Genomic DNA, 27123 nt, shown 5'->3' on the forward strand with positions numbered 1-27123 from the left:
GAGCATTTGTTCACGGCATCTCTGTGGCCATCTAGTGGTTGTGTTCACAAGTGTACTCACCTCTCTGATGTTTGTGTGTTGATTGTTTAAGTTGTTTTGTGTCTGTTGAATTGTTGTTTGGGTTTTGTATTTCCTGAGACTTTAATGTCTTTGTTTAGTTTTTTTCTTCTCATTTTTGTTTTGTATGTTAGGATGCCTTCATCCTAATGAATAAACTGTGTGTGTGTGTGTGTGTGTGTGTGTGTGGGCTGCAGATTAGATGCAGGGCTGCAGCCTGTAGTCCCTCCTCCCCCTGCAGCTCTCCTCTATATATACACTGAGTGAGACAGGAGGGAGAGGCAGGGACGAGCTCTGCACCGGCTGCTCTCCACCGACCAGGCAGAGTGTGTCACAGAGTGTGTGTTCAGCAGAGAGCAAAAGTGGTAGAGAGACATACACAGTGACTGAATGAGAGGGAGAACAGAACACTGACCTGGGAGTAAACTAATTTCTTTCTCTTGTGTGTAGGTTTGAAGCAGCAGTAAATACAGACAGACAGACAGACAGACAGGTAGATCAGGTGAACAAACTCAGTCCTCTCTGAAGATGGATGACTACACTCTGCCCTTCTGGATTTACCTGGGTGTTCTGACTGTGTTTGTTGGAGGAGCCATGAAGAAGATTTTGGCGTCCCACCTGAGCACCGCCCCCACCCTGGATGGCCTGGCTGGGGGCCACTGTGCTGGTAGAGCGGCTCTGGGCATTCTGCCTGCCGGCCGTGCTGCTCCTGGCGCTGCTCGGCTTCGCCTGCTGTATATACTCTGCAGTCAGGAGCAGCCCACCGCCTGCCACCCTTCCTGCCCACGGCAAGGCTGTCTTCATCACAGGTAAGAGGAAACTCCTCCCTGACACTCAGGTGTGAGACTGCAGAAATCAGCTGTTTGCACTTTTATTTCCATATGTAGTTTTTACACCCTGCTGCAAGGCAGTGGAAATGTGTTTGATGGAAAAGCAGCTGGATGTTTAATGTGTTTGTTAGATCTGGATTCATGATTCATTCATTCATGAGTCTGGAAAATGGTTTTAACCATTAACCACATGATGTGGATCTATGTTCTCTATGCATGGTACCCTAACCCTAACCCATGGTCAACAAAAAATGACTGTGAATTTTGTTAGTAGAATTTTGTTACCATGCTGTCTCCATCAGCAGTGATCTCTGTAAGAAAAGACTCTGCTTATTTTATATAATTGACATTCTCATTGTCTCTATTCTTTGTGTCAAAACTTCAAAAGTTTGGCTTAAATTCCAGAAGAAATCCCAAAGTTTCCAAAGATCCCAGATCTTTCAGGGATTCAGTGGAAATGTGTCAAAAACAGCTACAGCCATGAAGCGAATCTTCACTTCATATATATATATATGAATATATATGACTATATGAAGTGAATGAGTGTGATGAGTGACTTTTTAACTTGGAGGAGAGGCTCCAGGGGGAAAACCAGGTTTTAAGAGGTTAAAAGGAGAAGTTTCGTAATCTTTTGTGTGAGTGTAAATGATCAGAGCCGAGGTCACACTAAACTGAACCCACTTTTAAAAAGCATTGTATCGCTGCTTCAGATCAGGGAAGTCATCTGATCCCACAGGGACTATGATTGAGGAGAAACACCGACCTGTGTGTTCACTCGCTGTTTGTGTGTCATGGGGAATAAACTTAATGAACAATAGACGCCTGGGGGGCGGCAGAGGGGGCAGTGGTGGGGGGTGGATTCCCCTTCACAATAAAAGTCAAGAGTCCAGGGAAACATCAGCAGTGTGTGTTCACAGGTTAGAGCCGAGTGTTTTTGTCCCAGTTTCTGTTATCTGAGTGGAAATGAGCCTGATAAGACGACTGATTAGATTGTGAATTTGTGTGTGTGTGTGTGTGTGTGTGTGTGTGTGTGTGTGTCTCAGTAGTCAGTCAGTCGGTGTTTGGATCAGGCCTCTGTCTCCATGCAGACTTAATCACATTTTAGTTGCCTGACGGCCAGCTGGCTTGGGGCTCTTTGTGTCGTAGTTAATGAGATAATCAGATCTGCAGATTAATGTGACTGTTTAATAACACCACACTCTGCCTTTGTGTAACTGTACTCTCATGTAATCTGCACACACGGAGACTTAAAGTGGAAACTTTCCCAAACTCAGGTAAGGTAGAAAACAGCCATCACTGTGGAGACAGACAGACACTCCAGTTAGTTTTTCTGTAAAGGTGGAACAGCCATGATGTAATCGATTGTTTTCATGATTGATTAATCCTCCCATTATATTCTCAGTTAATCAGTTCATTGTTTGGTTTTTAAAATGTCAAAGAAAAGTGAAATAAAAGTGTTGTCTTCAAATGTTTTATGTACCAATGGTTGAGAACCCATAGAGACCCAGTTTCACTCGACATAGAACCTTAAATCCAAACATTTGTGAAGCTCAAACCAACAAATCTTCCAGATGTTTTCAGACAAACTGAAGTGAAACGTGTGAAACTGTGTCTGGTGAGTTCTCTGGTTTAGAGCCAGTTCCTCTTTTAAGGACTTGTGGAGTCAGATGGTTCAGGTTTTATTTCTGGTTCTGGATGATCCTGCCATGAATGCTGCTCAAAAACTGAATCAATTATTTTCCAGTCATCATCTTTTACCACTGACTCAGCTTTTATATGTCACCAGACTAACGGCCAGAGATTAAGCTGGAAGCTTTTCAGTGTCACTGACTCATGTTTGTCCCTCTGGACATACTGTAGCTGCATAAATTTTGATTTACTCTCTGAAACCTGAGTGGACTGGACTCTGCTGCTGATACCTGCTCTGATCCAGACCTGCTGCACACGCCTTCAGGCTCCTCACCTTTGTCATGAACCTGAGTCAGACTCAGTTCTTGTTCAGGCTCAGTCACAGCAGGAAGAGAAATATTGACATTTCCACTGAAACAAACTGAAGTCACAGCTAAATTTACCTGTTTTAGACTCTGCTGTAAACCGGCTTCAGATTCTCATTGTGTGGCTCACCAAGTTTTAATCAGTGGCTCACATGGAAGCAAATAATTACGTGAAAGTGCAACCAGGACTTAAACAGCTTCACTGTTCATACACAAGACGGCAGCACAGGCTACAGACAGGAGAGGTGCTCTGACTCTCTGTGCTTCTGCTGTTGGTGATGAAGCTGCTAAATAAACAGGGCGGGGTTGGTAATTATTAAATGACATCTGGTTTAAAGTACAGGACACTGAACTATAAACTACCTTCTCATGTGTATTTGGGCTTTTACTAAACACTGACACTGAATTAGAGGAAACTCTCACTCCTCGCTGTGGTTCGTTCATGTTGGCTGACATTTGAAACTCGAACAATAAAAACAGTCAGATTTGACAGATCCAAACCTTTGTGTTTAATATCAAATTAAACCTCCATACTGCTGCTCAGAGAAACATTTGCACATCAAACCTGATGGTTCTCAGTGTTTCAGCATTGCCTGTTTATTATATATCAACACAGCTGCACGGAAAGTACAATCACATATGACTGAAAGATTATGAAACACAGAATCTTCCACTTCCACTCAGGCCTGAGAGATGCACAAAAAACCTGGACATAACTGGTTCATAAAGAGGCCGGTGTTCTGTTTATCTGCTGCTGGACTGGAAGGTAAAATATTAACACTACAATCACATTAAGAAAGTAAAAGAATAAATCTGTGGTCAACATTCAACAACTACAGTTCCCATGAGTTTGTATTAGCTGCTGTTTTCCTGTGTTTTCTCTGTGAAACAGTAGTGTGTCAAACAGCTCATGTGCAAACAGTTTCAGACTTTGAACATAGGTGTGGTCCCCACTCCACCTCCACCTCCTCCACCCATCACCTCCCACACAGGACGGACCACTCCTTTCATCTCAAGGAAAGAAATCTAGGTTAGACAAATATCAGCCACTGAGCTGCTCATGATAGACCCAGAGAAACTGAGACTGAGGCCAAAAACCTTCTCTTACTTCTATTAATCAAAGCTACCATGTTGGAAAAACAGATATAGTCCTGGACCTGGTGTCAAAGTCAGGTTTTATATGAAACTGTCTCTGTGTGCTGGCAATCCTCTCTGGGTTTCACATAGTGATAAAAAGATGTTGTGACCTGCGGCCGTCCTCTAACACGTCCTGTCTTGTGACCTGAGCCTGGAGGTTTCTGTGAATTTTGTCAACCTGAAACTAAACTAAAGACTCTTTATCATCAGTTTATTGGAATCAGTTCATTGGAAGTGAATCAGTTGAACACTGTCTCTATTTTCCTCATAATTACTATAATACAAACAGTCAGTGTTTCCAGAAAACTTCTCAGGACATTATTAGGATATTAAGGACCCATAAAATAAAGCATTACCAGCAGCTACGTCAGCAAAAACGAATTCAGCTCCTGTGGGATGAATACTGACAGATAAATAAACCCAGCAGAGACCAGGAGAGACTTGGTCCAAGTCATCTTGGTTTCTGGTCGTAAATTTCGGCATGGTCCTGAGGTAATCCCAACTCAGATCAACATATACTGCAGACTAAGCTGTCTATTGGCCAAGTTGGGGAGCTCCAGGAGGTCGTCTGGTGTCATGGCAACATTTTTCAAAATCCCAGAGGCTCGCACATGGCCGTGTCCGAACGTCACCTCTCTCCACGTGGCCTTCAGGAGCCTGCAGCGTCTTTGCGTGTATTCAAACACAAAATCCACAAACACCAGGGGTGGCGGTGGGGTATATGGAGGGTTACATCCTCGTGTGACTTGCTTCTGATGAATTCATGATTCATTTCAGTGGTGAACAGAAACCCTTTCCTTCAGGTATGATTTCAGTCTGGACGCTGTTCTGCCCTCATGGCCCAGCAAACGTTGGAATTGATGCTGTAACACAGGTGATATCTAAGAGCAGATTTAAAACCAGTCCAGGGCTGAGATCTCAATCAACAGCTCATTCTTAATTGGCTCTGCAGAAAGCTGGTAAAGGTCAGCGCAGGGTCGCTCTGGAGCAGAGGATGGAAAAAAAAGGCCCTAGTAAACCTCTTAGAAAGCTAATTGAAGTGTTCTACAAAGAGGCACATTCTTTGCAGGATGAGGGTTGAAGTCACAGGGCTTGCTGACCAGGCAGCACCACAGGCTGGCAGCCTGCTGGCACACTGAGGAAACCTCCCCAAGCCTTCAGACTCTGAGTCAACAGGGCGGGGGTAGGTGGCTGAACCGGGGGGTGGGGGTTGTTCACATGAGGACTGTGGTGTTAGGTTGTTGTTATATACTTTGTCAGACTGCTGCTAAAACGTGATTGGCTGATGGTTTTGGGTAAATCCTGTCAGTGGACTGTTCTGGATCCAGATCTCTGAGTGTATGCAGTTTGTGAATCGACCAATTAGAGTTCTGAGGCAGGACAAAGAAGTCCTGATGACCCCCAAGAGCCTCTGTGTTTATGATGGTGGAACTGAGTGCTGAACCTGACGATGGTGCTGGACCAAAGGTCAGAGTGATTATGGTTCATCCTGAGGGGAACACGAATCGAACGAAACGTCAATGGATGTTGGGAGATTTGAGTCTGGACCAAGGTGGAGAACATAGCTGAGGACAGATCTGGAGGTGGAGGGCAGCTCTATCCAGTGGTTTTCCCATACATGTACTCGCTGGACATCCTCAGTTGAAGGAGCTGATCTCTGGACAGTTTCCAGGACTGATCTTCAGGAGACACTGATCTCTGGTCCAGAAGTTTCAGTTCCACAGCTGCAGAAGACAGATTCTGCTTCAGACCCCGAGTTTTAAACTGTTGTGATCTGAGCCACACATTTACAGTTTTTCTTTCACTCTTCCTTTTACGCTTATATCCTTTCCTATTTCCTTCCTTCCTTCCTTCCCTTTTTGTTCTTAGTTAGTTCTCTCTCTTCCTTTATCCCCCTTTCCTTCCCTGTTCGCTTTCTTTTGTTTTATCTTTAAATTTTACTAGCCTTTCATTCTCTTACCTCCTTATTTCTTCTTTTGTCTCATCCTTGTAACCGCCTTCCTCTCCTCCCCACATTTTTCCTCCAACAGTTTCTTTGTTTTTCTGCCATCAGAGTTCCCTCCCTCCTCCTCCTCCTCTCAATCACTTGGCCTCATCAGGTTTCAGTTTTATGTAAAAACAGAACCAATCACTGAGTTCTCTTTGTTTCAGCTCCATCACAGCGTGTTGTCTAACACATCTCTACGTGATGTTTGTTGAAAGGTTCCCGACCCTTGCGAACCCTCGTTATTTAAGGCTTTGACTCTTTGTTCGGTTCCTCCTCCTGTCACATGGACTCTGCTCACAGTTGGACGACAATTTGTTACTGCAGAGTTTCCAAGTGATGAAGCAACGATGGCCTTCACTGTGTGCTCATGTTCTGTTCTCACAGAAAATAATTTTCCTTTATGCAACAGAACAAACATCAGCAGCATTTTCGAAAATGTTGCTCAACATTTGGGCAGAAACATCGCAGAGTTCCAGAGTCCAGAGAGAGAACCTCACTGCGGGGTGTCAGTCAAACAGATCTGAGATCAGCTGTATGTCACAGTCAAACTGTTTCTCAGGGTTTCAGAGCCATCACTCTGCTGTCCCTCTTCTCTTCTCTGCTATCTGTATCCATGGGACATCATGAAACCTCCTTAAAGGTTCCTTATCTCATCAAACATCCATAGAACGTCTTGAGGGATCCCTAGAACCTCATCATTGACGCCTATAACATCATTGAGGATCTCTCCAAAGATCACAGATGGACCCACAGAATCTCTTGGAAGAGCCCCAGATCTTCCAGGACCCTCAAAAACCCATAGAGCCTCTTCAAAGACCTCCAGAACTTCATTTAAGACATCTAGAAGCTTCTCAAGGACACACAGAAAATCCCTAAACCCTTTCCAAGGATTGTTCAGACCTCTTCAAGCCTGTGTAGAACCTTTAAACATCTCCTACCCAGATCCTCTTGAAACTCCTGAAGGAACCCTTGGGTCTGTTGAACTCCTGTGTGACCCACATGTCCATCCCTCTCCTGGTTACATTCCTTAGTGTTTTCCTGTGTAAATGATGTGGTTCTCCCCTGACAGCAGTGATTAAGATGAAAGCTGATGTTGTGATGACTTCCAGGTGTATCTCTGCTCTGGATAAAAACACATCCTGGCCTCTCAGCCCCAGTAGCTCCCTCATCTCTGAAGCCTTTTAATGAAACTCCAGCTGACGTCTGACATGCTCATGCACAAACTAAAACAAACCTTCATCTGACTTTCGCTCTAAACTTTCAACATCAACCTGGACCTTCTCTCGTAACTCCAACTTCTTATCTTGTCATTTGGACAAACTCATTTGGACTCATCTGTGTTTTTCTTCTTTGGAGGGAGAAGAGGGAGAGGAGGGAGAGGATTTCCACAATAACCAGTCACAATATCTCAGTATCACTTCTTCACCTCCCTTATGATGCAAACAGCAGCTGCAGACAAGTACAAATAAAAACAGCAGAGATTAAACAAAAACTCTATTGTAGGAGCAATGCATCAAGTCTGTCAGTTTTATTTTGTTTTATTTTCACACATCTGGTTTAACACTGGAGTCTCTCAGCTGTGTATTATATTCAGCCAAAACAGAAAAATGACTGTCACGTTTGTCCTGGGATCCTCTGAGAGTTTACAAGGACATTAAATTTGTGTTTCTAAACTCTGTCCAGTCAGCAAACAGGAAACACCAATGAGGAAGATTCAGTTTTTGATTTTTAATAAGTTTGCACACATTTGAGCAAAAACTTCAGTTTTATCCATTTAAAAATAAAAGTGAAAACTTTCTGTAGTGACTGTAACTATGTTTTACAGTGAAGAGTTAAACTGTTAAACTACATTCAGACGACACAGCAAATACTTTCTACGTCTGCATGATGTGAATGTCTTTCTCTGTGTGCAACACAAAATTTATGAGCCAACACACCTGCGTGAAACTGTGTGAATCACACACACATCTGCAGCATCTGCATCTGTTTCAGACACTTAACATTAATGGAAGGTTCATATTTTTGCTGTTATTTTACCACCAGATTTATATTTTATATTCATTGAGTCATTTTCAGCAACTACAAGGGCTGCAGTTAAGTTACTGACCATCAGGCCCTTAACCCTGGACTGGCGTTGTTATCTGTTAGATACTCTATTTATCAGATTTTACAGTGAAACTCTTTGTAACTTTTTGTCTTTTTCTTCCTCGTGTATCATCAGAGAGTACAACTAAAGTCAGTGTCATGATGAAGCACAGAGGGGCCTCCTGTCTACAGCCCACCTGTGAATAATAAAGGTGGAGCTGCTGTGTGCAGATGTTGAAGCCTCCACCCACAGACAGATGTGTGTGTTTTTGACCTTGTACATTTCTCAACATTTCTCTGCACAGATCCACGTTTATTTCTTCATCTGAGGGGCCCCTTGGAGACTCGGGCCCGTTACGTAACACTGTTCCCCCTCGTATCCGGATCCGTCTCCTGCAGCGATAACACGGCCACATGTTCAGCTGAAACCCAAAACTGTCAGAGTCATGGAGACAAATCTTCTGCTGTAATGATCCGTGTACTCTGGGGATGCTCTTGTCAGCTTGTGAGACAAACCCCGGCCGTCCTCACAGGGGCCCAGTGTTGATCCGACTTCATCTCTATCGGCCTCGGTGCAAAGATGGAGAATCACTGTGAGAGGTCAGGATGAAGAATGTGGGACAGTGTGTGGTCTGCATGGCTCCTCCTCCTGACAACCTGTGGACGCAAAGAAGCAAAGAGAGCAAAAGAGAGAAAGAGATAAATCACTGACCTTTAAAAAAAGGATATTTCTGAGTAGCTGAAGATAACAATGTACAACATGCGAAGGCTCAAACCCAAGTCACTGTCATGGAAAGACAGATTTTAAAAGAGCAAACGACAAGACACAAAATGAAGGAGTGAATCTTTTACTGCACTTATTTCATAAATAACTTGACTTCAGGGTTTAGTTTTTATTCACCAGTGTTTGTTTAGGGTCACAGTTCATTCAAATAGACTGTGACCTGGTCTATGGTCGTTCTTACACTCGTCTGTCTTCAGTGTCAGGAACAAACTAATCAAACACAGTTCTCAGTGTAAAAACTCCTTTTTATTCTTTCTGAAGATGTGAAAACATTGTTCGAGTGTGAGAGCAAAGAGACCTGACAGCATGAAACCTGACCCCCCCCCCCCCCCCCCCCACTCTGTTATCAGCCGTCAAACTGCTCACAACAATGAAGCCCAGCTCAGGGATATCTGTGTGAGGCTGGCAGGTGAGCTCAGAGTGTAATTCCTGTGTGTGTGTAGTTGTGGTCCTGTAATGTGGAGCAGAGCGGAGGTATTTATTTCTGGAGCCAGCGTTCACTCTATCTTTCTTCTCGGGACGTGACTCTGGAAACCCTCCAAGGACACGGAGCGAGGCAGCATGCCAACGCCTCCACGCTCTCGCCAGCATAGCTCTTTCAGACACCCGCTGCACAAAAGAACAAACGGAACAGCGAGTACGCAGAGGATCAGGTTGTAGGTGCCGGGACTTCTGGGAAGCCGGGGGAGCCGTAGTACGTGACAGATCCCCACGGCGGCTGTTTCTGAGGGACTCCACGTCCTTCTGGGAAAACATATGTAGACGTCGTTTCTCTGCACGTTTTCAAAGTTTGCAGAAACATTTCCACAGATCTCAGAAAATAAACCTCACTTCATATCAGTCAGAACCAAAACCAGAACCAGAGAGCTTCACATGCATTACAGATCTGCACTTACTCGAGACCTGAACCTGAAACACAAAACTAAAACCTAAAATGGCTCAAACCGTCAGACAACAGAATTCATTAATCACAGATATAAGTTCTGTGAAACAGGAGTTAAATCATCCACCTGTTTTACACCTGACTTTAAACTCTGGGATTTAAAACCACTTCTTTAGTGAATACATAAGAAACATGGGAGTTTAACCTCTATTTTATACAAGAGGAGAGTTTCTTTTGTCTTTATTAACTTCTGATCTTTACCTGAGCTCAGAACTTTAAGTTCTCTGATCTGAATGAATGAATGATGGAGGAATGTGTTTGAAACGATGCAGCGGACCTGGAACAACAACATTATACAGGGCATGATTTACTGACTATGGTATCACTGTCAGGCTGTTTCTTTAATTGATTGAAGAGGAATTTAAGGTGGAAAGTGTTTGAACTGCTCAGACATGTTTGATTTCAGCGGACAGGCTCTGCCTCAACACATATGAAATATCAGAGTTTCTAAATAAGAAAAAAACTCAGCTCTGTTGAGTATACTGCTCCTCACGTCTGAATCACCATCAGACTGTTTTTGACTCAGGACTTTGTAGGCAGGAGCTTTATCTCTGCAGTCGTAGATCTGAACACAAACTGTGGATAAGATAAGATAAGATAATCCTTTATTATCAGGTGTTCACTGCTGGCCAGAAACAACAGTTAACTCTGAGATCAATAACTTTAACTGAGTCTTTAAAACTGAACCGGCTCCTCAACAGAGAGAACTGAACTGTACAGCTCAGATGTCAAGGCAGTAAATTACAACACTGATACTGATCGTTATCTCCATTTGTGCTGATTGGTTTATGTAAGAGAGCAGAAGACTGATGCCAGACCTCACAGCTCTCTGTCCAGACCTGCACTGACATCCAAACATCTGATAACAGCTGCAGCAGGAAGATGACTATGTTTCAGACCACAATCTGATCCTCACTCATCCTGTCTGTTTGCTGTAGACCTGCGGGACTCTGAGTCCACTTCATAGACCAGTTTACTCTGATGGAAACATAACTGTCAGTAACTTATAATATATTATAATAATCTACCTGCAGCTGCTTGAGCTTGACGTGCATGGATGTAAAACACTGCATTATACACTAATGTGGATGTGTGTTGTTATTTCTGTTCTCTGGCTGCAGGGGTTTCATCACAAGTTTCCTGGTTTGTGTTTGTTTTAGTTGGCGTGTCAGTCACAGTGGATCAGTAATTGGTTTGTGTTTGTTCTTGTCTGATGTGTCTGTTCAACTGTCTCCTACAAATTAACTGCTGTTACCCTGCAGCTGGATCATGATCAGAAACAACTGTTTTATTTTAATGAATGAAGATTATTAACAGCAGCTGAGGTGAATGAAGGCCGTACAGAGATCGGGCTTATCAGACCAGAGACCAGGTTCAGAACCAGAGACCTGTTCATGGTTCAGTTTCGAGTTCAGGAGAGATGGTGTTATTTTTCACATTGTCTGTGAACATTTCACTGATGCGTTCAGTGTCATATTTATAACTTGTCGAATACAAACAACCAGGATACAAGTCCAGTCTCACATGCGTGTCTTACAGACCAACATGTAAAAACAGTTTCATCTGCTGCTGCTTCCAGCTTCAGTCTCCACAAACAATCTCTCTGTATTTGATGATTTTATTGGAGTTTGTCTGTCGATCATCAGCAGTAAAGACTCAGCAGAGGAACGTTACAAACAGCTGTGATAAATGTGTCTGTCCCTGCAGGCTGTGACTCTGGTTTCGGGAATGCAGCTGCAAAGCGTCTGGATACTCTGGGCTTTGAGGTGTTTGCCACAGTTTTGGATCTGTCAGGAGACGGAGCCAAAGAGCTACAGAGGACCTGTTCCCCAAACCTCACCCTCCTCCAGGTGGACATCACCCAGCCACAGCAGGTCCAACAGGCCCTGCTGGACACCAAGGCCAAGCTGGGACTCAAAGGTAAAGACCGGCTGCTGGAGCCAGACGGTCATCAGAAGACTGTGGAGCTGTAGGAAGCGGAGGCTAACAGTTTCCCCCTTCTTACAGTCTTTATGCTAAGCTAGGCTAACCAGCTAACTGCACAGAACACACAAACATCCAGTCACGTAATGTTCCACCTGAAAACACCTTTCTGAAAAAGATTTATTAAAACAATCTTTACTGTAAAATTAGCTCAGATGTTTTCAGAGAGCTTTCAGTCAGTGTCATGGTGATCCTCCAGGCTGCAACATTATCAGTAACAGGGATAATAACAGTTGATTTGATCAGGTTTGTTTTCACCTGTGCTCAATAGGTGTATCTGTTGACTCAGTGTGTTAATGGCCTGTGAGTCGTACACAGGTGTGTCCAGGTGTTTGGACAGGTGAGCTGTGTTTACACTATAACCTCTCTGGAGATTCTCTGGGTCAAACCTGGTTCACTCTGCACAGAGTTTCTGTAATTGTTGGACTGTTCCTTTAAACTCTCTTCTGACTGCAGAGTTCACCTCAGAGTGTTTTTTCAGAGTGTGGAGGCAGCGTGTTCTGGAGCTGCAGAGGAATGTGTGGTGGCGTTTGTCCAGCAGCCTTCTAGGAAATCACTGACCTGCAGCAGCAGCGGAGGCAGCGGAGCCATGTGGGAAAGTTGCTTAAATAACAAAAAAACTCTAAACAGCTTGAGCTGATTTAAGAGAAGAGGAGTGTGTGAGTATCTGAGGAGATTTGGTGTTAAAGCGGTGGAGAGGTGGCGTCTCAAGTTTCACTCACAGAAATCAGAGCAGAGAGAGTCTCTGGGGTCACTCTGTGATTGGCTCAGACCTGCAGCTCCCACTGGCTTTGTAATTAGACAGCTCAGACTGCTGGCTTTACCTCCGAGTCATTTAAGGATACGTGTGTGTGTGTGTGTGTGTGTGTGTGTGTGTGTGTGTGGGTGGATGGATGTAATAAAAGAACTGGAGGGAAAGGTCACTAACACACACTCCCATGGACTCTCTCTGGAGCAGTGTGGTTTTATGTGTTTGTGTTTCTGTGTGTGTGTGTGTGTGTGTGTGTGTGTGTGTGTGTGTGTGTGCATGTGTGTGTGTGTGCGTATGTTCGTTGCTGCAGGCTGCTCTGATTGGTTGGTGGAGCCAGGTGTTTGACGGTGGATTTCATGGTGTTTCACAGATTTATCACAGCTGCTGTTTCCAGATCAGTTAATGTTTCCAGCAGCAGGACAGTGAACTAATGAGTCCCAGGTTTATTGGTCACACTCCTGAGACAGCTGACAGGTCAAGACTTACCTGTAACACCTGGTAATCAATAACAGAGCCTCTGTGAGTGATCAGGACAGTTCCTGTTGCAGAGACTCTCCTGTAGAAACTCTCTGTTGTCATGTTTGAGTTTCTTCCTGTCGACCTGCCCAAACGTCTGGGCGGGTCGCTCAGGTGTTTGACTCCCTGCCAGCCTGGATGTTCTTTTCCTGCTTATCTTTCAGCAGCTCTGAGACAGTTCAGACTGAAACAAAGATCCCACAGTGACTCATAAAGCCAGAGATTCTGGGTCAGTGGCCTCAGATAAGGACGAGCGAGGCCTGTTTATATCAACAGAAAGAGAAAGAGAGAATGTGTGTGTAGACTCAGAGGTTATTGTAGGTCACTGTGATGATGACAAGTAACAAAAACTGTGTCAGTGCAGAAGTGGAGCAAGATGCTCAGGTAACAGTAGTAACACCACGAGTACAAGAGTAATCAGAGTAAAAAATTATTTGATTTGATTTTTCATTGCAAACATCCCATGAAGTTTCATTATTCAGTCTGTTTATCTCAGTCCCTCTGACATTTGATCAAAGTAGAGTAACACACAACTCCTCTGCTCAAAAAAACATATCACAACATAAGTGTATGTTTTATACACACTCTAGATATTCCACTACTTATGTGAAGCTAAGACTTTGGTAAATCCATTTCAAGCACCAACACAAATTATCCACGAGTAAAGGTGTGTTTACACCAAAATCAGACTTCAGAATTAAAACTCTGATATGAAACACTTGGGTATTATGTTATATGCAAGTACATGTAAAAAGGGGAATAAGCTAATAATAAACTATGTAAAAATTGGGAAAATACCCAGAGACCTCAGATAATTTAATTTTGTTTGTCCAGACAGAAACAATCTGAACAACTTCATATTTATACAACTATGTGCTTTTTGGCAAGACTGAAATACCAGGCAGAACCTGAACCCCCTGTTGGTTTTCTTCTTTGTAAACTGTATCGTTGTGTCTGTGTGTGTGGCAGGTCTGTGGGGTTTGGTCAATAATGCTGGAGTGTGTGTAAACTTTGGAGATGCCGAGCTGTCGCTGATGTCCAACTATCGCGGCTGCATGGAGGTCAACTTCTTTGGTACCCTGACCGTCACCAAGAACTTCCTGCCACTGCTGCGACAGTCCAAAGGTCGCATCGTCACCATCTCCAGCCCTGCCGGTGTGTGTCCGACACACGCACACACACACGCGCACACACACACACACACACACACACACACACAATGTTGTAATAAATCTTAATTGAATGTTCCAGAACAGCTGAACCACAGATGAAATGACTGCTGAATCCAAACTGCCAAACCAAACAAACAGAGCTGCTGCTGCTCGTCTGTTTGTCCAACTCCACTCTGTCCTCTCGCCAAGACATCAGAGTACGACCAAATCAGTCACAAAGGTTCATCCTCCTTGACAGAATGAATGTGCTCAGCAGATTTCATGGTCAGCTGCACGTTCGATTTTCACAGAGTTTCAATTTTGGCCGAACGTGCGGTCGAGAGGGAGAGAAGTCTGAAACTGGGATAAGGCCACAAGCACCAGTTATCCAACAACTCTAGACTTAAAGAGATTATAAACCAATTCATTAATATTAAGATATGACTTCACTTCCTGAGGATATTATTATCTCTGATGTCCTTTCAGAATAAAGTTCAGAGGAAACAGAGGCTGCAGAATTGACAACAGGAGCTGATCACAGCTCATTCTGCTGCTGTTAATGAGACAGTTTGACTGAATGCAAACATATACAGGGTTTGAAACACAGGGCTGAAGCTGCAGTCCATAGTTAACTCATCTAATACTGACTCACTGATGTTTCCTTGTAAATTATTTCCCTTTCAAATCCCTGGTCTGATGTGTAGAGCTGATAATTAGACAGGACAGGTGAGACTGTTGCGAACAGTACCCACGGCAGCACGTCCTCCTCACAAAGACGCCTTCATCTTGCTGCCGAAGGGGGAAACCACGCGTTTATACAGGCTTTGATATGAGCCCCCGACCTGTCATCACAGGCTGGAGTCTCCTTCCTCCTCAGAGCAGAGACAAAGGCAGCAGTCATCAGACAGAAACCACAACACGTTTCATTATCTCAGATTGACTTATGTTTTATTCAGAAAACAGATACATTCACAGTAACCTGTATACACACGGCACATACATATTCATGTTTTTAACTCTGCACATTCTGTCACAGACGAATGACCGGTGTGATTGGTCAGTCTCTGTGTGATGTCATGACAATGTTGTACCTTTGTTCTCAGGTGACCAGCCATTTCCTTGTCTGGCAGCATATGGAGCATCTAAAGCAGCTCTCAACCTCTTCATCAACACCCTGAGACACGAGCTGGAGCCGTGGGGGGTTCGAGTCTCCACCATCCTGCCCTCCTCATACAAGACAGGTACTGACCCAGAACCAGCTCTTTAACCTGGCTCAGTTTTAAGCTGAGAACTTGTAGAGCTGCTGTGTTCAATGGAACTAGTGTTTCCTGTTGGCTCAGAATACAAGAAACAAAAATATTAAAACTATGAGTCAAATACAAACCACACTGGAGCTCAGGATGAAAGAGTTGACCTGAAAATCCAAACTTTAGCTTGTCTGGCACAGGTTGTGAGGTGAGACGTATTTACAGCCAATCAGATGTTTATTGATCCTGATCAGTCAGGAGTAAACTGCACTCCTCTTACATTGGCTGTGATTTCCTCCAGGCTTGTGTGTTGTGGTTTGGTCTCATGTTGAACATGATGACAGGCCTCCTGCTGAGGAAAATACTCTCATAATGAGGACCACATGTGGTATGGACCATCTGTTTTCACACACAGAAACTACAAATTGCTGACGTGTGATTTTGAAACTTTTGCAGGATGGATGTGATTACAGGCTGGAGTCAAACAGAGCCAGCCTGCTGGCCACTACTAAACTAAAACTTTGGCCTGTTGCTGCTCCACTTTCTGCTTCTCCCTCAAAAACTGTTTTTATCCTTGCTGTGGGTTTAAAAAACAGGATTGCTTCACGTCTTAATGTTTCCCTTCTGGGACTTAAGAAAGGTTGAGATGTTCATCAGACTGATTCCACAGGTTAATTATCTTCAGATATAAAACAGATATCTGGATCACAACCAGAGCCTGTGCTGGAAGATGTATTTACTTACCATCACAGTGACATACTTAGCTACAAGTAAATGTTTTACTCAAGATGTAAGAGTATAAGCAACAAAATGTACTGAATGTATTGATGGTTTGTCGGGAAAAAGGTTTCAGAATCATGTTTCAGAAATTTCTGTTGAGGATCAGAGAAGAGGAGCTCCTGTTACCACCAGGTCCTCAGCGTTTGTTCTTTTCCCTGTGTTAAGCCTTATTGTGGCTGTATACAGCCTGAGAGGAAAACCCGCAGACATTACTGAGGGCTGACATAAACATGATTCTGGGTAAAAGCAAACAAACAAGAAAACAACAACAATGAAGTCACATTTTCACCAAACTTATCATCAGTCAGATCCAGAGCCGTGTTCTTTGTGCTAAAGATGCAAATATGACATCATTTTTCAGTGAGTATCAGGCTTTATGATCTTTAGTCAAGTTGGTGCCTCCTAACTTAAGTACCCCCACCCCCACCACTCCATCCTTTTATTCATACCAAACTTACACCTTTGATTGTACCAGGGAAGTAACATTTAAATTGTCTTTTTGGAGTTAGAACAAGATTCAATTAAAAAGTTCTAAGGGTCTTCAAAAACAGACAATTGGCAAACAAGATGGCATCATCAGCGTAGAAATGGACTCTGCAATTTTTATTTAGAAACTTGTGATTGTAGGATCATAGACAGGACAAGTGATAGAGGCTGATGTAGAGCCTAACAGCTGTGTGAAGCTTGATGTCTGAAAAACAAATCTTTGAAATTAAGAATAGTGAGAGTTAAACAGCCTGAAACCAGGAAACAATAAAACCAAAGATCAAGATCAGAGAATAACAAAAAAATGAAACAAATTGGAATCAGAAAGAAAATAAAAATGAATCAAAAATTCAAAGCTTCTGATGTGTGTGGTGAATTCCCATCATGCAGTTTGTTGCGAGGGGACTGATTTGGACATAGCGGTGCTGATGTATAAACAGCAAGCTCAGCACACTTTATCCTCCTGTTCATGTTCTAATCCCAAATGAAAAAGGTTTGTGTTTAAACTCCTCATCCTGCCATTAGTCTACTGGTTCTGGAGCAGCTGAGTTTGGCTGACAGCCGACTGAGTCGATGAACTTTATCCAGACTTTGTGCTGACACCATGTTGAACACTTAAACAGTCTGTTCTCAGCAGTGAGATCAGCTGCTTCAAACCTCACACTGAGACAGAGAAATGAGAAATGTCAGCAGCTCAGAACAGCTGCTTCTCACAGCTTCCTCTAAATATGATCCAACATAATGTTTCCCTGTTTCAGCAAATAAAACTGGACATCAGTGACATAGACGTTAATGATCAGTTCATTCCATTTTTTGATCATCAATAACAAATGTTGCCGATAAAACTAGAACAACCACAATTAGTTTGTCGTCTTTGCCCCCACAGTTCTTATGGTGGTTGTTACCATGGTAACACCAGTGTGTGATGTCTCTGCAGGTCAGTCCAGTAACCACGCCTACTGGGAACAGCAGCACAAAAACCTGCTGCAGAGTCTGCCTCCGGGGCTGCTCGAGGAGTACGGCGAGGATTACGTGACCGAGACCAAGGAGCTGTTCCAGAGCCACGCTTGCCAGGCCAACACGGACCTCAGCCCCGTGGTCAACACCATTGTCCAGGCGTTGCTGTCGCCGCAGCCACAGGCACGTTACTTCGCAGGGCCCGGCGTGGGCCTCATGTACTTCATCCACAGCTACTGCCCATTCAGCATCAGCAACCGCTTCCTCCAGAAACTGTTTGTGAAGAAGAAGCTGATGCCACAGGCTCTGAGGAAGCAGTCGAGCTTTGACCTCAACCTCAGCCTCCACAACAACAACAACAATGAGGAGAAGCTGAAGTAGCTGTGAGGTGGCAGCAGCATCTTGATGGTGTTATCCTGCAGAGATAGAGGACCACTTCTGTAATGCACTCATAGAGCTGTAACCTGTCATTTTCTATGTGGTGTTTTTAAACTGTTGAAGGGATCATAGTGACACACCAAAATGGTTTCTGTTTGTTTCCTGATACTGTCTGGCCCCCCTGTGGCCGCCAAGGACACAGCTGGAGGTTGGTGGGCAGGGGGTCTGGTATAGGTAGGGACGCAGCCACAGGTCATTCAGACAACACTTCACCTTTGTCAGCGATTTCAGCTGTACTGTACACACACCGAGACGGTCGCACTGACTTCATGTGCCTTCACCACACAGAGAAATACCAACAGAGAAGATGAACAATAGTGGATCAGTTCAATGCCACAGCAGCTCGTTTTTAACCCCTGACCTTAAACTTGCATAAACACAGACACGCTCTGCATCAGTGTGGCAGATACTGTTGAACAAACTCTGTCTTACTTCATAGTTACTTCATAGTCTTGTTACCAGCTTGTTACAGTCACTTTTTACCCAACACCTTCACTGCTCAGTTGGTGAGACACTGTGACATCATCAGTCAGCGACAGCATCAGACCCAAACAACCCCACAGTCAGTCCTGATACTTGGTCCATTTCTGGCTCTGGACTACGGCCCAGTCCTGACCCAGTTGCTGCTGCTGCTAACTGGAGCTGAGCTTCAGCCGACATTCACGCACAAAATGAGCCGAGTCTGGTGGTCGAGTCTGGGCCAGAGCCGTGAAACAGCCAGGACACAGCCGAGCAACAGCCAACCGTGCCGACAGCCACAATGTGTTCCCTTTAATTTAAGATTAGTGAGGAAAACTGTGGCTTTGTTTCTGATTGACCCTGTCTGATGATGACACCATGTCCTCAGATCTCAACAGTTAAGTGATAACAAAAATAAAATCAGGGTTTTCACTTTAACTGTATGAAATTATTAATAGAAGCCATCTGATTGGCTCATGCACCACAGCAAAAAGGATGAGAGTAGGAAAACTAGATGTAAATGTTTAGCATTAGCTGTTAGCACAGAGCTGTAAACAACAAACAACACGAGGAACATGAGATTTTCAGGACCAACCTCAACGTTAAATCAATCAATTAAATCAGGATTCAAATGAGATATTTGCTGCTGAGAGGGGTGGTGTAAAATGCAAACTAAACTCCACCCGTGTGATTTGTCAGAAACCTTGAAACGAGCTGCTGTAGTGACACCTCCGTCCATCAGTCCACAAGTTTCTACGTCTCTGAGTATACGTCACATTTAGATAACAACATATTCTGAGAATATTTTAAACTATATATTTACATGTACTGCTTTTTAACTGTTTGTTTCCTGCATCAGAGGAACATGTCCTTGTTTTATACTGAAAGAACCAAAATATACAAACATTATTATTTGATTTTCAGTAGTTGGGGGTGGGCAGTATTTTTTTAATCAGATCTAAACTTTCACTTTTCAGATATAAAAAGTAAAATGAATTTAAAATAACTTTTTAAACTGCGTGCTTCTACTTTGATGCAGGGGTGATATTTTTATTTTCCACCATCAGAAATCAGACACCACCAGCTGCTGTTTTCTCCTGGTGGAGGTTTCCTCTCTGAAAATCAGAAGATAAGCATATATTTTGGTTCATGTATACTAAACGTTTATTAATTGCTTCTGTGTCTTGTTGAAAAATGAAATCCAGTTTTTGTGTCAGAAAACAAACACACACAGACCAGTCTGATGTTTTTTCCTCTAAACACTGAGTTTCTCCCCATATTCAGGAAATTTCATGTTTTTTATGATAAATATATTTAAAAAATTAAACGTATGTAGCAGATATTTTTTCAGCTGTGACAAATCCAACAAAATTCAAACCTCAACTTTACAACTTTATTCCAAATGGACATATGAACAGAGCAGGTCTATTTATTGTGGTGTAGATATGAGTAATAAACACACAACAATGTGAGGAAGTGAATATTTGTGGAATATATTGCTCATGTGCAGTGAGTGTGTTGTGTTTTTGAGTCTCTCTCATCAGATTCACCTCCAAAAACATCCTTGTTTTTTTTTTTTTTGTTTTGTTTGTTTGTTTGTTTTTCAGCCCATGTTTTGTTTTGGAATCAGAATATTTATGGCATCTTTTCTTTTATCATCACTTAAACTGTGAATTTTGTATAAAAAATGTAAAACAAAAGACAAAAACAAAAGCGATGAAAAAATGATGTAAAATGTTCACTTGGTTCTTTGATAGAAATAAAGTCGACTTTTTCAGACTTTTTCTTTTGTCGCTGTCTCTGTGGTCTGTGGTGGTGGTGGGTGGGAGGAGGTCCAAACCCCAACAACCCCAGACCTTCAGGTTTAGTCTCTGTCTGCCAGAGACTGGTCATGTGGTCCTGGTCCTTTGGTCCTGTGGTCCTGGTCCTTTGGTCCTTTGGCCCTGGTCTAATGGTTCTGGTTTTGTAATGACTCTGAGACAAGATCTGGTTTTAAGACCTGAACTGTTTTAGATTTTATTTGATGCTCATTAGTTTTACAGTTGTTTTTTCTCAGATTATTCCCTGAAGTCAGAGCTGACTGATTCTCTAACAGTTAAAATCTTTGGATGTGGACTCAGAGGACACTGAACTGGTCCCAGTCGGTCTTTAAAAGGATTTTCTGTGATGAACCACAGTGTCCCTGGTTTGAATCCAGCTGCTGACTTGTGTTGCTCCTCTGTCATCTGTCTAATAAAGGCATGAAGCAGCAGCTCAGAAACCACAACACATGTTGTCATTAAATTAGAAGAAGAATCTTTTGTGTGATTGTACCAGCAGCTGTGGTTGCTTTTTATTCTTCACAGAACAGCGGACTCTCAGTCATTTCATCTTGTCTCTTTAACTGAACTCCAGCCAGAGGCTTAAGGCCGCCCTTCATCATCATTATCATCATTATCATCCACCACAGAAGAAGGCATGAGGGAGCACGACACAGGAGGCCTCTGTTGAAGGATGGACCACATGACATGACCTTTAACCCAGTGTGTGCCTCCTGATGTCTCTCCACAATCAAACAAACAAACACAACCAGCAGCACAGCTGATAGAACCATCAGAACCGGTACTAACCTGATATTTGGGTCATGTGATCATCAGAGGAGGATCTGAGGTCCAGACCATCGTGGATCAGATTCAGACAGAACTGGTGAAACACTCATCTTCATCACAGAAAGTCAGCAGATACTATGAGCTGTTTACTGTCTCAACTCTGACACAACACTAGTCAGAAGCACTCAGATACTTTACTTAAGTACTAATACCACAATGCAGTTATTACTGTTTGTGCTATATGCCTTCTACAGTGCACTGTTTTTACTGTTTTTATTCTGAAATACCTGTTCATACTGCACTATCTTGTATTTGCATTTGTGTATTTTTCTATGTTTTATTGCTGCTGGCCTCTCTGAGAGCTACCAAACAAATATCATTTGCCTTATGGTCTTTCCTTACCCGTTTTTTAATATTGATTAATCTGCTGATTAATTTTTCAGCTAATCAATTAATTTGTAAAAATTCAGGAAATAACAATAAATGTCCAAAGTAAAATTCTGTCTATTCAGTTTTTAAGAGACAAATAACTAAGAATGCTACAAGAATGCTGCAAGATGTACATACAGTATAATAAAGGAAACTGTGACATTAATAACGCAGTGAAACAATGCACTGCACACAATAGTCCATTTTATATGGTGAAATAGAACAGTAAAATAGCTGACTAGAATCCATGTTTTTTGTTCCTAATCCAAAATTATAACAATTGTCCATCATATTATCTATTCAAATCCAGATCATAATCAACCCCCAAAAGTTGCAGTGGCTTCCTCTATTTCTGCAGAAAGAGATGACTCCTTCCACTGATACAGTGTTTATAATACAAGTTTTTCTATCTTAATTTTTTAATAAACTCTTCATATATTTTTAAATCTGTACTATAGTGACTGTAGCTGTGTTTTAAAAAAGTAAAAATACCTGAACACAGTAGTTGACTAAAGTTACATTAGTTACATTCCTGTGCTGGATACACTGTCAGTCCTGGTTAATGGGAAACATCCAGAGCTGGTTCACACCCAGTTTGTTCTTTGAGCTTTAACTGTATTTCTGCTCAGATCCTCCTGCTGAAGAAAACAGGTGTGTGTCCTCATGTGGTCTGTGGTGGATCTGGTCCAGCAGCGGTTGGGTCAGTGGGTTGAGCTGTTGGCAGCATCCTATGATGAACCAGCGGCTTACTGGCATCCTCAGGACAAACCCAGTGTGTACTGGGAGGGACCATTTACTCTGGCAGAGTGACAGCTGAGGAAATCCGGCTCGTTTCCATCGGGACTGAAGGAAGATGAGTCCAAATGTTCCCCTTGATTAAAATATGTGGTGTGTGCAGCGGCTTGGACCCCCCCGACCCCCTCCGGCAGCCGCTCTCAGCCAACTGATGGAAATAACTCACATTGTTCAAAGCTCTGTGGGATACCAGCTGGCTGCGTCACAGAGTCACTGAGTTTAATTCTCACTCACACTCAACAAGAAGCACACAAATCCCTACAGAGCACTTTAATTTATTATCACCCCCACCACCCCACTCACCCATCCCCCATCCCCCCATCCTCCCACACACACACACACACACACACACTGTTTTCTGTGCTCTCGCCTTATTTGACCTGTTCCTGCTCCTCAGACCTCCATCTCACACACTGATGATATTTAAAGGTTTCTGTAAAACTGCTGCTGTGCTCAGAGTTAAAGGACCAGTCCAACAAAAACTGGAGTCTGAAACACTGTCTGTCTGACAGCAGAGAGTCTGGGACTCACATATTACATATTACATATTACTGTTACTTTGCTACTTAAACTGTAACAATCCTGGTCTGTCTTTGTCTTATAAGTGCGCTCAGAAACCCGTGTCAGCTTGCCTGCTCAAGTTTACTGAGGCTATCACTTGCTAAATGCTCTATAAACTTGACTTTGTTCTGGGTTTTGCTACTCCAGTGAAGAAGACGGACTATGTAGTATTGGCTGGGAGCCAATACTGTCCCCAGCCAAGGCCTAGCAGTTTATTCAACAGCTGTAGCTTGGTTGTTGGCTGTTTTGTGACAGTTTCGCTTTGCTTCCAGTCTTTGTGCTAAGATAGGTTAATCCTGCTCTGTACTGGACTTTCAGATGAAACTGATCTGAAACATTAGAGGAAGCAGAATGAGAGAATTTAAATGTTCGTTCATCCTGTCATTCCTTTATGTTTTAACTCTGTCTTTCCAACCTGTGGCATCACCTGACCTGCTCCTCCTGCCTCCTCACCTGCTCACCTGTGCTCCACCACCTCATTAACTCTCAGGATATAAACCTGTCTGTTTCCACTCACTCTCTGCAGATTATCTTTATGCCTGAGGTTTCCTCAGCTCAGGTCCTGTGATCCAGATCATGTTTGTGACCTCACCTTGACCCTCTGGACTTCTCCTGTTTGGGTAGTATCGTATAGTATCGTTGTTTTTTCTCTCCGTATAAATACTTCTACATCTGCCTCCTGAGTCAAGCACTTGGGTCACTTTTCCTGAGAATCATGACAAACTAATGTTGGGAAAAGGCAAAGAGGTTGTGAGTGACTAAAACTGAAGATTTATGTGAACGCTGATGAGATGTGACAGTTTGATGAACTCAGCAGAGCCATTCTGTGGTTCACTCGGTTCGTCTGTAACAAAGAGTCAAAGTCACTTCATGTGCTGGCAGATGGAGTTTGGCTGCGGATTTCTCGAACTCTTGGCTCAGTATGAATACAGGATGGCACAGTCTGAGTTCATTCCTGCTCTTATTTAACTGACTACCTCACCTGCTGCTATCTGATGTAGAAGAGCTCATCCAGAGTAGAGAGGAGATCCTGGCTGATTATCTCCAAGCTAAACTTACCTTTATTCTCATTATCTGCTGTTGTTCCACAGATATAACTGAGAGTGTGGTGGTGCAGGACAGCGTTTAAGCAGAGCCTCAGTTTCTGGCTCTGCTCATCAGCTCACATTACACTGTGTGTAACTCCGTGGTGCGACATGTTCTTCTGAGAAACGCTGAGGACAAACCCTGATTTACTCACGGTGATCTCTGACCTTTCTGTTACTGCAGAGCTTATCAGAGTAAAGCAGCATTTACTCCACCGACATGTTAACTTCTGTACTCCTGAAGTTTCTTTCAGGGAGGAATATGGAGAATCAGTGTTCAGACTTTTTACCAAGACTTTTCCTTAATGTTGCTTCTGCAACATGTTATTAATGCTTGATGACAGTCACAAGAGGGAGAAGAGATGGAAAAAGCAGGTTTATTACTGTAACACATTATAACACAAAAATAAAGTAAATTAATAAGATAAGATAAAACTTTATTAGTCCCACAATGGGGAAATATAGAATTAGTAGTAGTAGTTATTAGCAGTCATAGTGCCGTTAGAGTAAAATTCAATGAGAGAAATTAAGTAAAGACACTAAACAAAGAAGTCGATTAAAAAAAGAAAAAACAGAAAAAAAAAAAAAAAAAAGCAAAGGACAGGTTCCACCGAGATTTGAACTCGGATCGCTGGATTCAGAGTCCAGAGTGCTAACCATTACACCATGGAACCATGTGACCTTTTCCCCTCCCATGTCCTTTATTTGATAACAATTACTGCTCATACATATCGGGGTTTTTGCTGTTTATGAGTTCACAAGGAAACGTCATCCGTTTAATGAGTTTATTTAATCAGAAACGGATTCTGTATTTAAACCCCCTGTCGGCTCAGTCTGACCTTCCAGCCCTCTTTGAGTCACACACAAAACTTCATTTAATCGCCACATCAGTTATATCACCGCCACACAGAAAAATACAGTCAGTCCAGGTATGATTAATCAAACTGTCACCTGGAATTTCAATCACAGAGACCTGGTACTATTATAACTCCTTAATTAATCCCAATTATCTTTGTATTCTGTAGTTATATTTCCACCACGATCAGAGTTCATCTGTTTTGTCGACAGACACTGCCCTCATGTGGTTGATAAGAGGAACTGCAGCTGACAGGCTTCACTCAAAATAACAAGACATTCACTCGTTACTTAGATAAAGTTTCTCATTATGACTCACGGGGCTTCTCTATACTACAGTACTTTAAACTCTGTGTAGGATCCATAGACTATACATAAAACTGTAGTATTATATCCAGTCTAGGGTCAGAGGCCAGGTGAAGTCCGTGATGTTGTTGAGCGCGTCTTTTTGGTCATATACGGCAATTTGGATCAGGTGGTTTTGTGGCGGTAGTATTGAACGTGTCTTCCTCACCTGAACGGAGAGAGGGTGGGAGGGAAGCATTAATTTAGTCTTTGAGACATGTTAAACTTTGGGTGTTTTAACCTGCTGTAAAACGACTAAACGACGTTGGTTCTGTGGAGCTAATGACAACAGTCAGCGCCACAACCAGGTCAGTCTCCTCTAGCTACAGCCTCTGTTGCCGACATTTTGTTTATTTATCTCTGAAGGGAACATGAAGGACTTTGGCTGTTTGTTCACTAAATGGACACGTTACAACACAAATCTTTTATTCTAATATCTTTATGTTCATTGGGCGATAACCAAAACGACGGAAGCCTCGTTCCCACGGAAACCGAAGTGGGAAACTACTACAGTAGTTTGGAAAACAGCAATGTGGGAAGTGATTTTGATTTACTGTTCATACGAAAGTGGGCGTGGTCTAATGTAAACTCTCAGATACTGGAATAAAGTTAATAAGAAATTGCATTTGAAGAAAAATGACTCTAAAATATGTTTAAAACACTAATTTATTTATATTGGCATTATAATATCACTCTCACTCTTTCATATCTATAGAAAATCCACAAGCTGCAGTAAAAACTGTTGATGGTTCAAACTGGGCAACATGTTTGTCTTTTGATGAGGACAAATAAAATGGTTCTACATATTAATGTCGAAACTTCACTGATCAGGTGATAGTTAAATAAAGATTTAACAACATCAAAACACTGAACACAAATATTTACAGGTCTTAATTTTGAAACACAAACATGATACAGACAAATTAAATCAGTGACGATTCTCACAACAGCTGACCTGCTGTTCACAAACTCACCACTAGATGGCAGCATCTCACAGTAAACACCATGTGTACATGTATGTATTCTTCAGCTGGATGTTTGAACTTCACTGTGCATATGATGAGCTGTACTGTTCGTTTTATTTGTCACTTTATCTTCAGACTGAGTAAAGAGTAGAAATCTGTTCACTGCAGCCAACTGAGAGGGAAACATCTGCTGCTGAGGGAGGAGATGAATCCAGACTCTGAGGGATGGATGTGTCCCTGGATTTTACAAGAGATACGGTAAGAGAACAAGTTGTTGAATCTGCAGCAAAACTATTTTGCTCTGGTGTTTTTAATAACCAGTATCTGCAGGATCTGTAATGAGAAACAGCACAAACTGATAAATAGTGAAGCAGACTGAGTGTGAGGCTGTGTATCTGTGTATTGTGAGTGGTGTTAGTAATTATAGTCTTTAGCCAGTGTAATTGCAGTGCTGTAATCTAAACGAGCTTACACAGCAACACTCTAAATTACCCCCCCACCCCCCAACTCCCCATTACAACAGAATCTGTTTCTGTTCTTTCTATTCATACAGCAACTGTACACAACCACACAACACAACACAATACAACCACACAACAGATTGACACTGAGGTCCAGGTGACTGTGGTCAGGTAACAAGAGGAGGTCGTAGGTCATTAACAACTGGATGATAATGTTACAGTGAATGTAATGTAGTGTATTGCTGTGTGTTACAGTGTGTAATAATGTGTTGCATTGAGTTGCAGTGTGTTGCAGTGTGTGTGTCCTCCTCCTCTTGCAGCTCAGCCACAGTAGAGCTGACTAATGCAGAAACAGACTGCAGGCAAAGCTTCTTTCTACACAAAAGTCTTGGAAAGTGAAGGACTCATTCTGTGCCCCACACTCCCACACCCCTCTCTATAATATTTATATATT

The 27123-nt window shown here is 42.7% G+C and overlaps 1 protein-coding gene, 1 long non-coding RNA gene and 1 other non-coding gene across 3 annotated transcripts; 1 reads left to right on the forward strand and 2 right to left on the reverse strand.

The window, feature by feature from the left end:
* The first annotated feature begins 341 nt into the window (after positions 1–341).
* hsd11b2 (hydroxysteroid (11-beta) dehydrogenase 2) lies at positions 342–20364 on the forward strand. The gene is given in 6 exon segments (XM_018692869.1): positions 342–696; positions 698–866; positions 11525–11737; positions 14037–14222; positions 15322–15459; positions 17669–20364. Coding segments are annotated over 6 exon segments (1218 nt in total). The 5' UTR covers positions 342–585; the 3' UTR covers positions 18070–20364.
* Positions 3367–9196, reverse strand: LOC127143301 (uncharacterized). Its single transcript, XR_007814590.1, has 2 exons — positions 5979–9196; positions 3367–5742 (listed from the first exon to the last, which is right to left on the reverse strand). It is a non-coding gene; the product is annotated as an uncharacterized LOC127143301 (long non-coding RNA).
* Positions 20365–24645: 4281 nt separating the features above from the next.
* trnaq-cug (transfer RNA glutamine (anticodon CUG)) lies at positions 24646–24717 on the reverse strand. The gene has a single exon. It is a non-coding gene; the product is annotated as a tRNA-Gln (tRNA).
* Between the last annotated feature and the right edge of the window lie 2406 nt (positions 24718–27123).

The sequence above is a fragment of the Lates calcarifer genome, linkage group LG2 (genome assembly GCF_001640805.2).
Source record: "Lates calcarifer isolate ASB-BC8 linkage group LG2, TLL_Latcal_v3, whole genome shotgun sequence".
NCBI lineage: Eukaryota > Metazoa > Chordata > Actinopteri > Centropomidae > Lates > Lates calcarifer.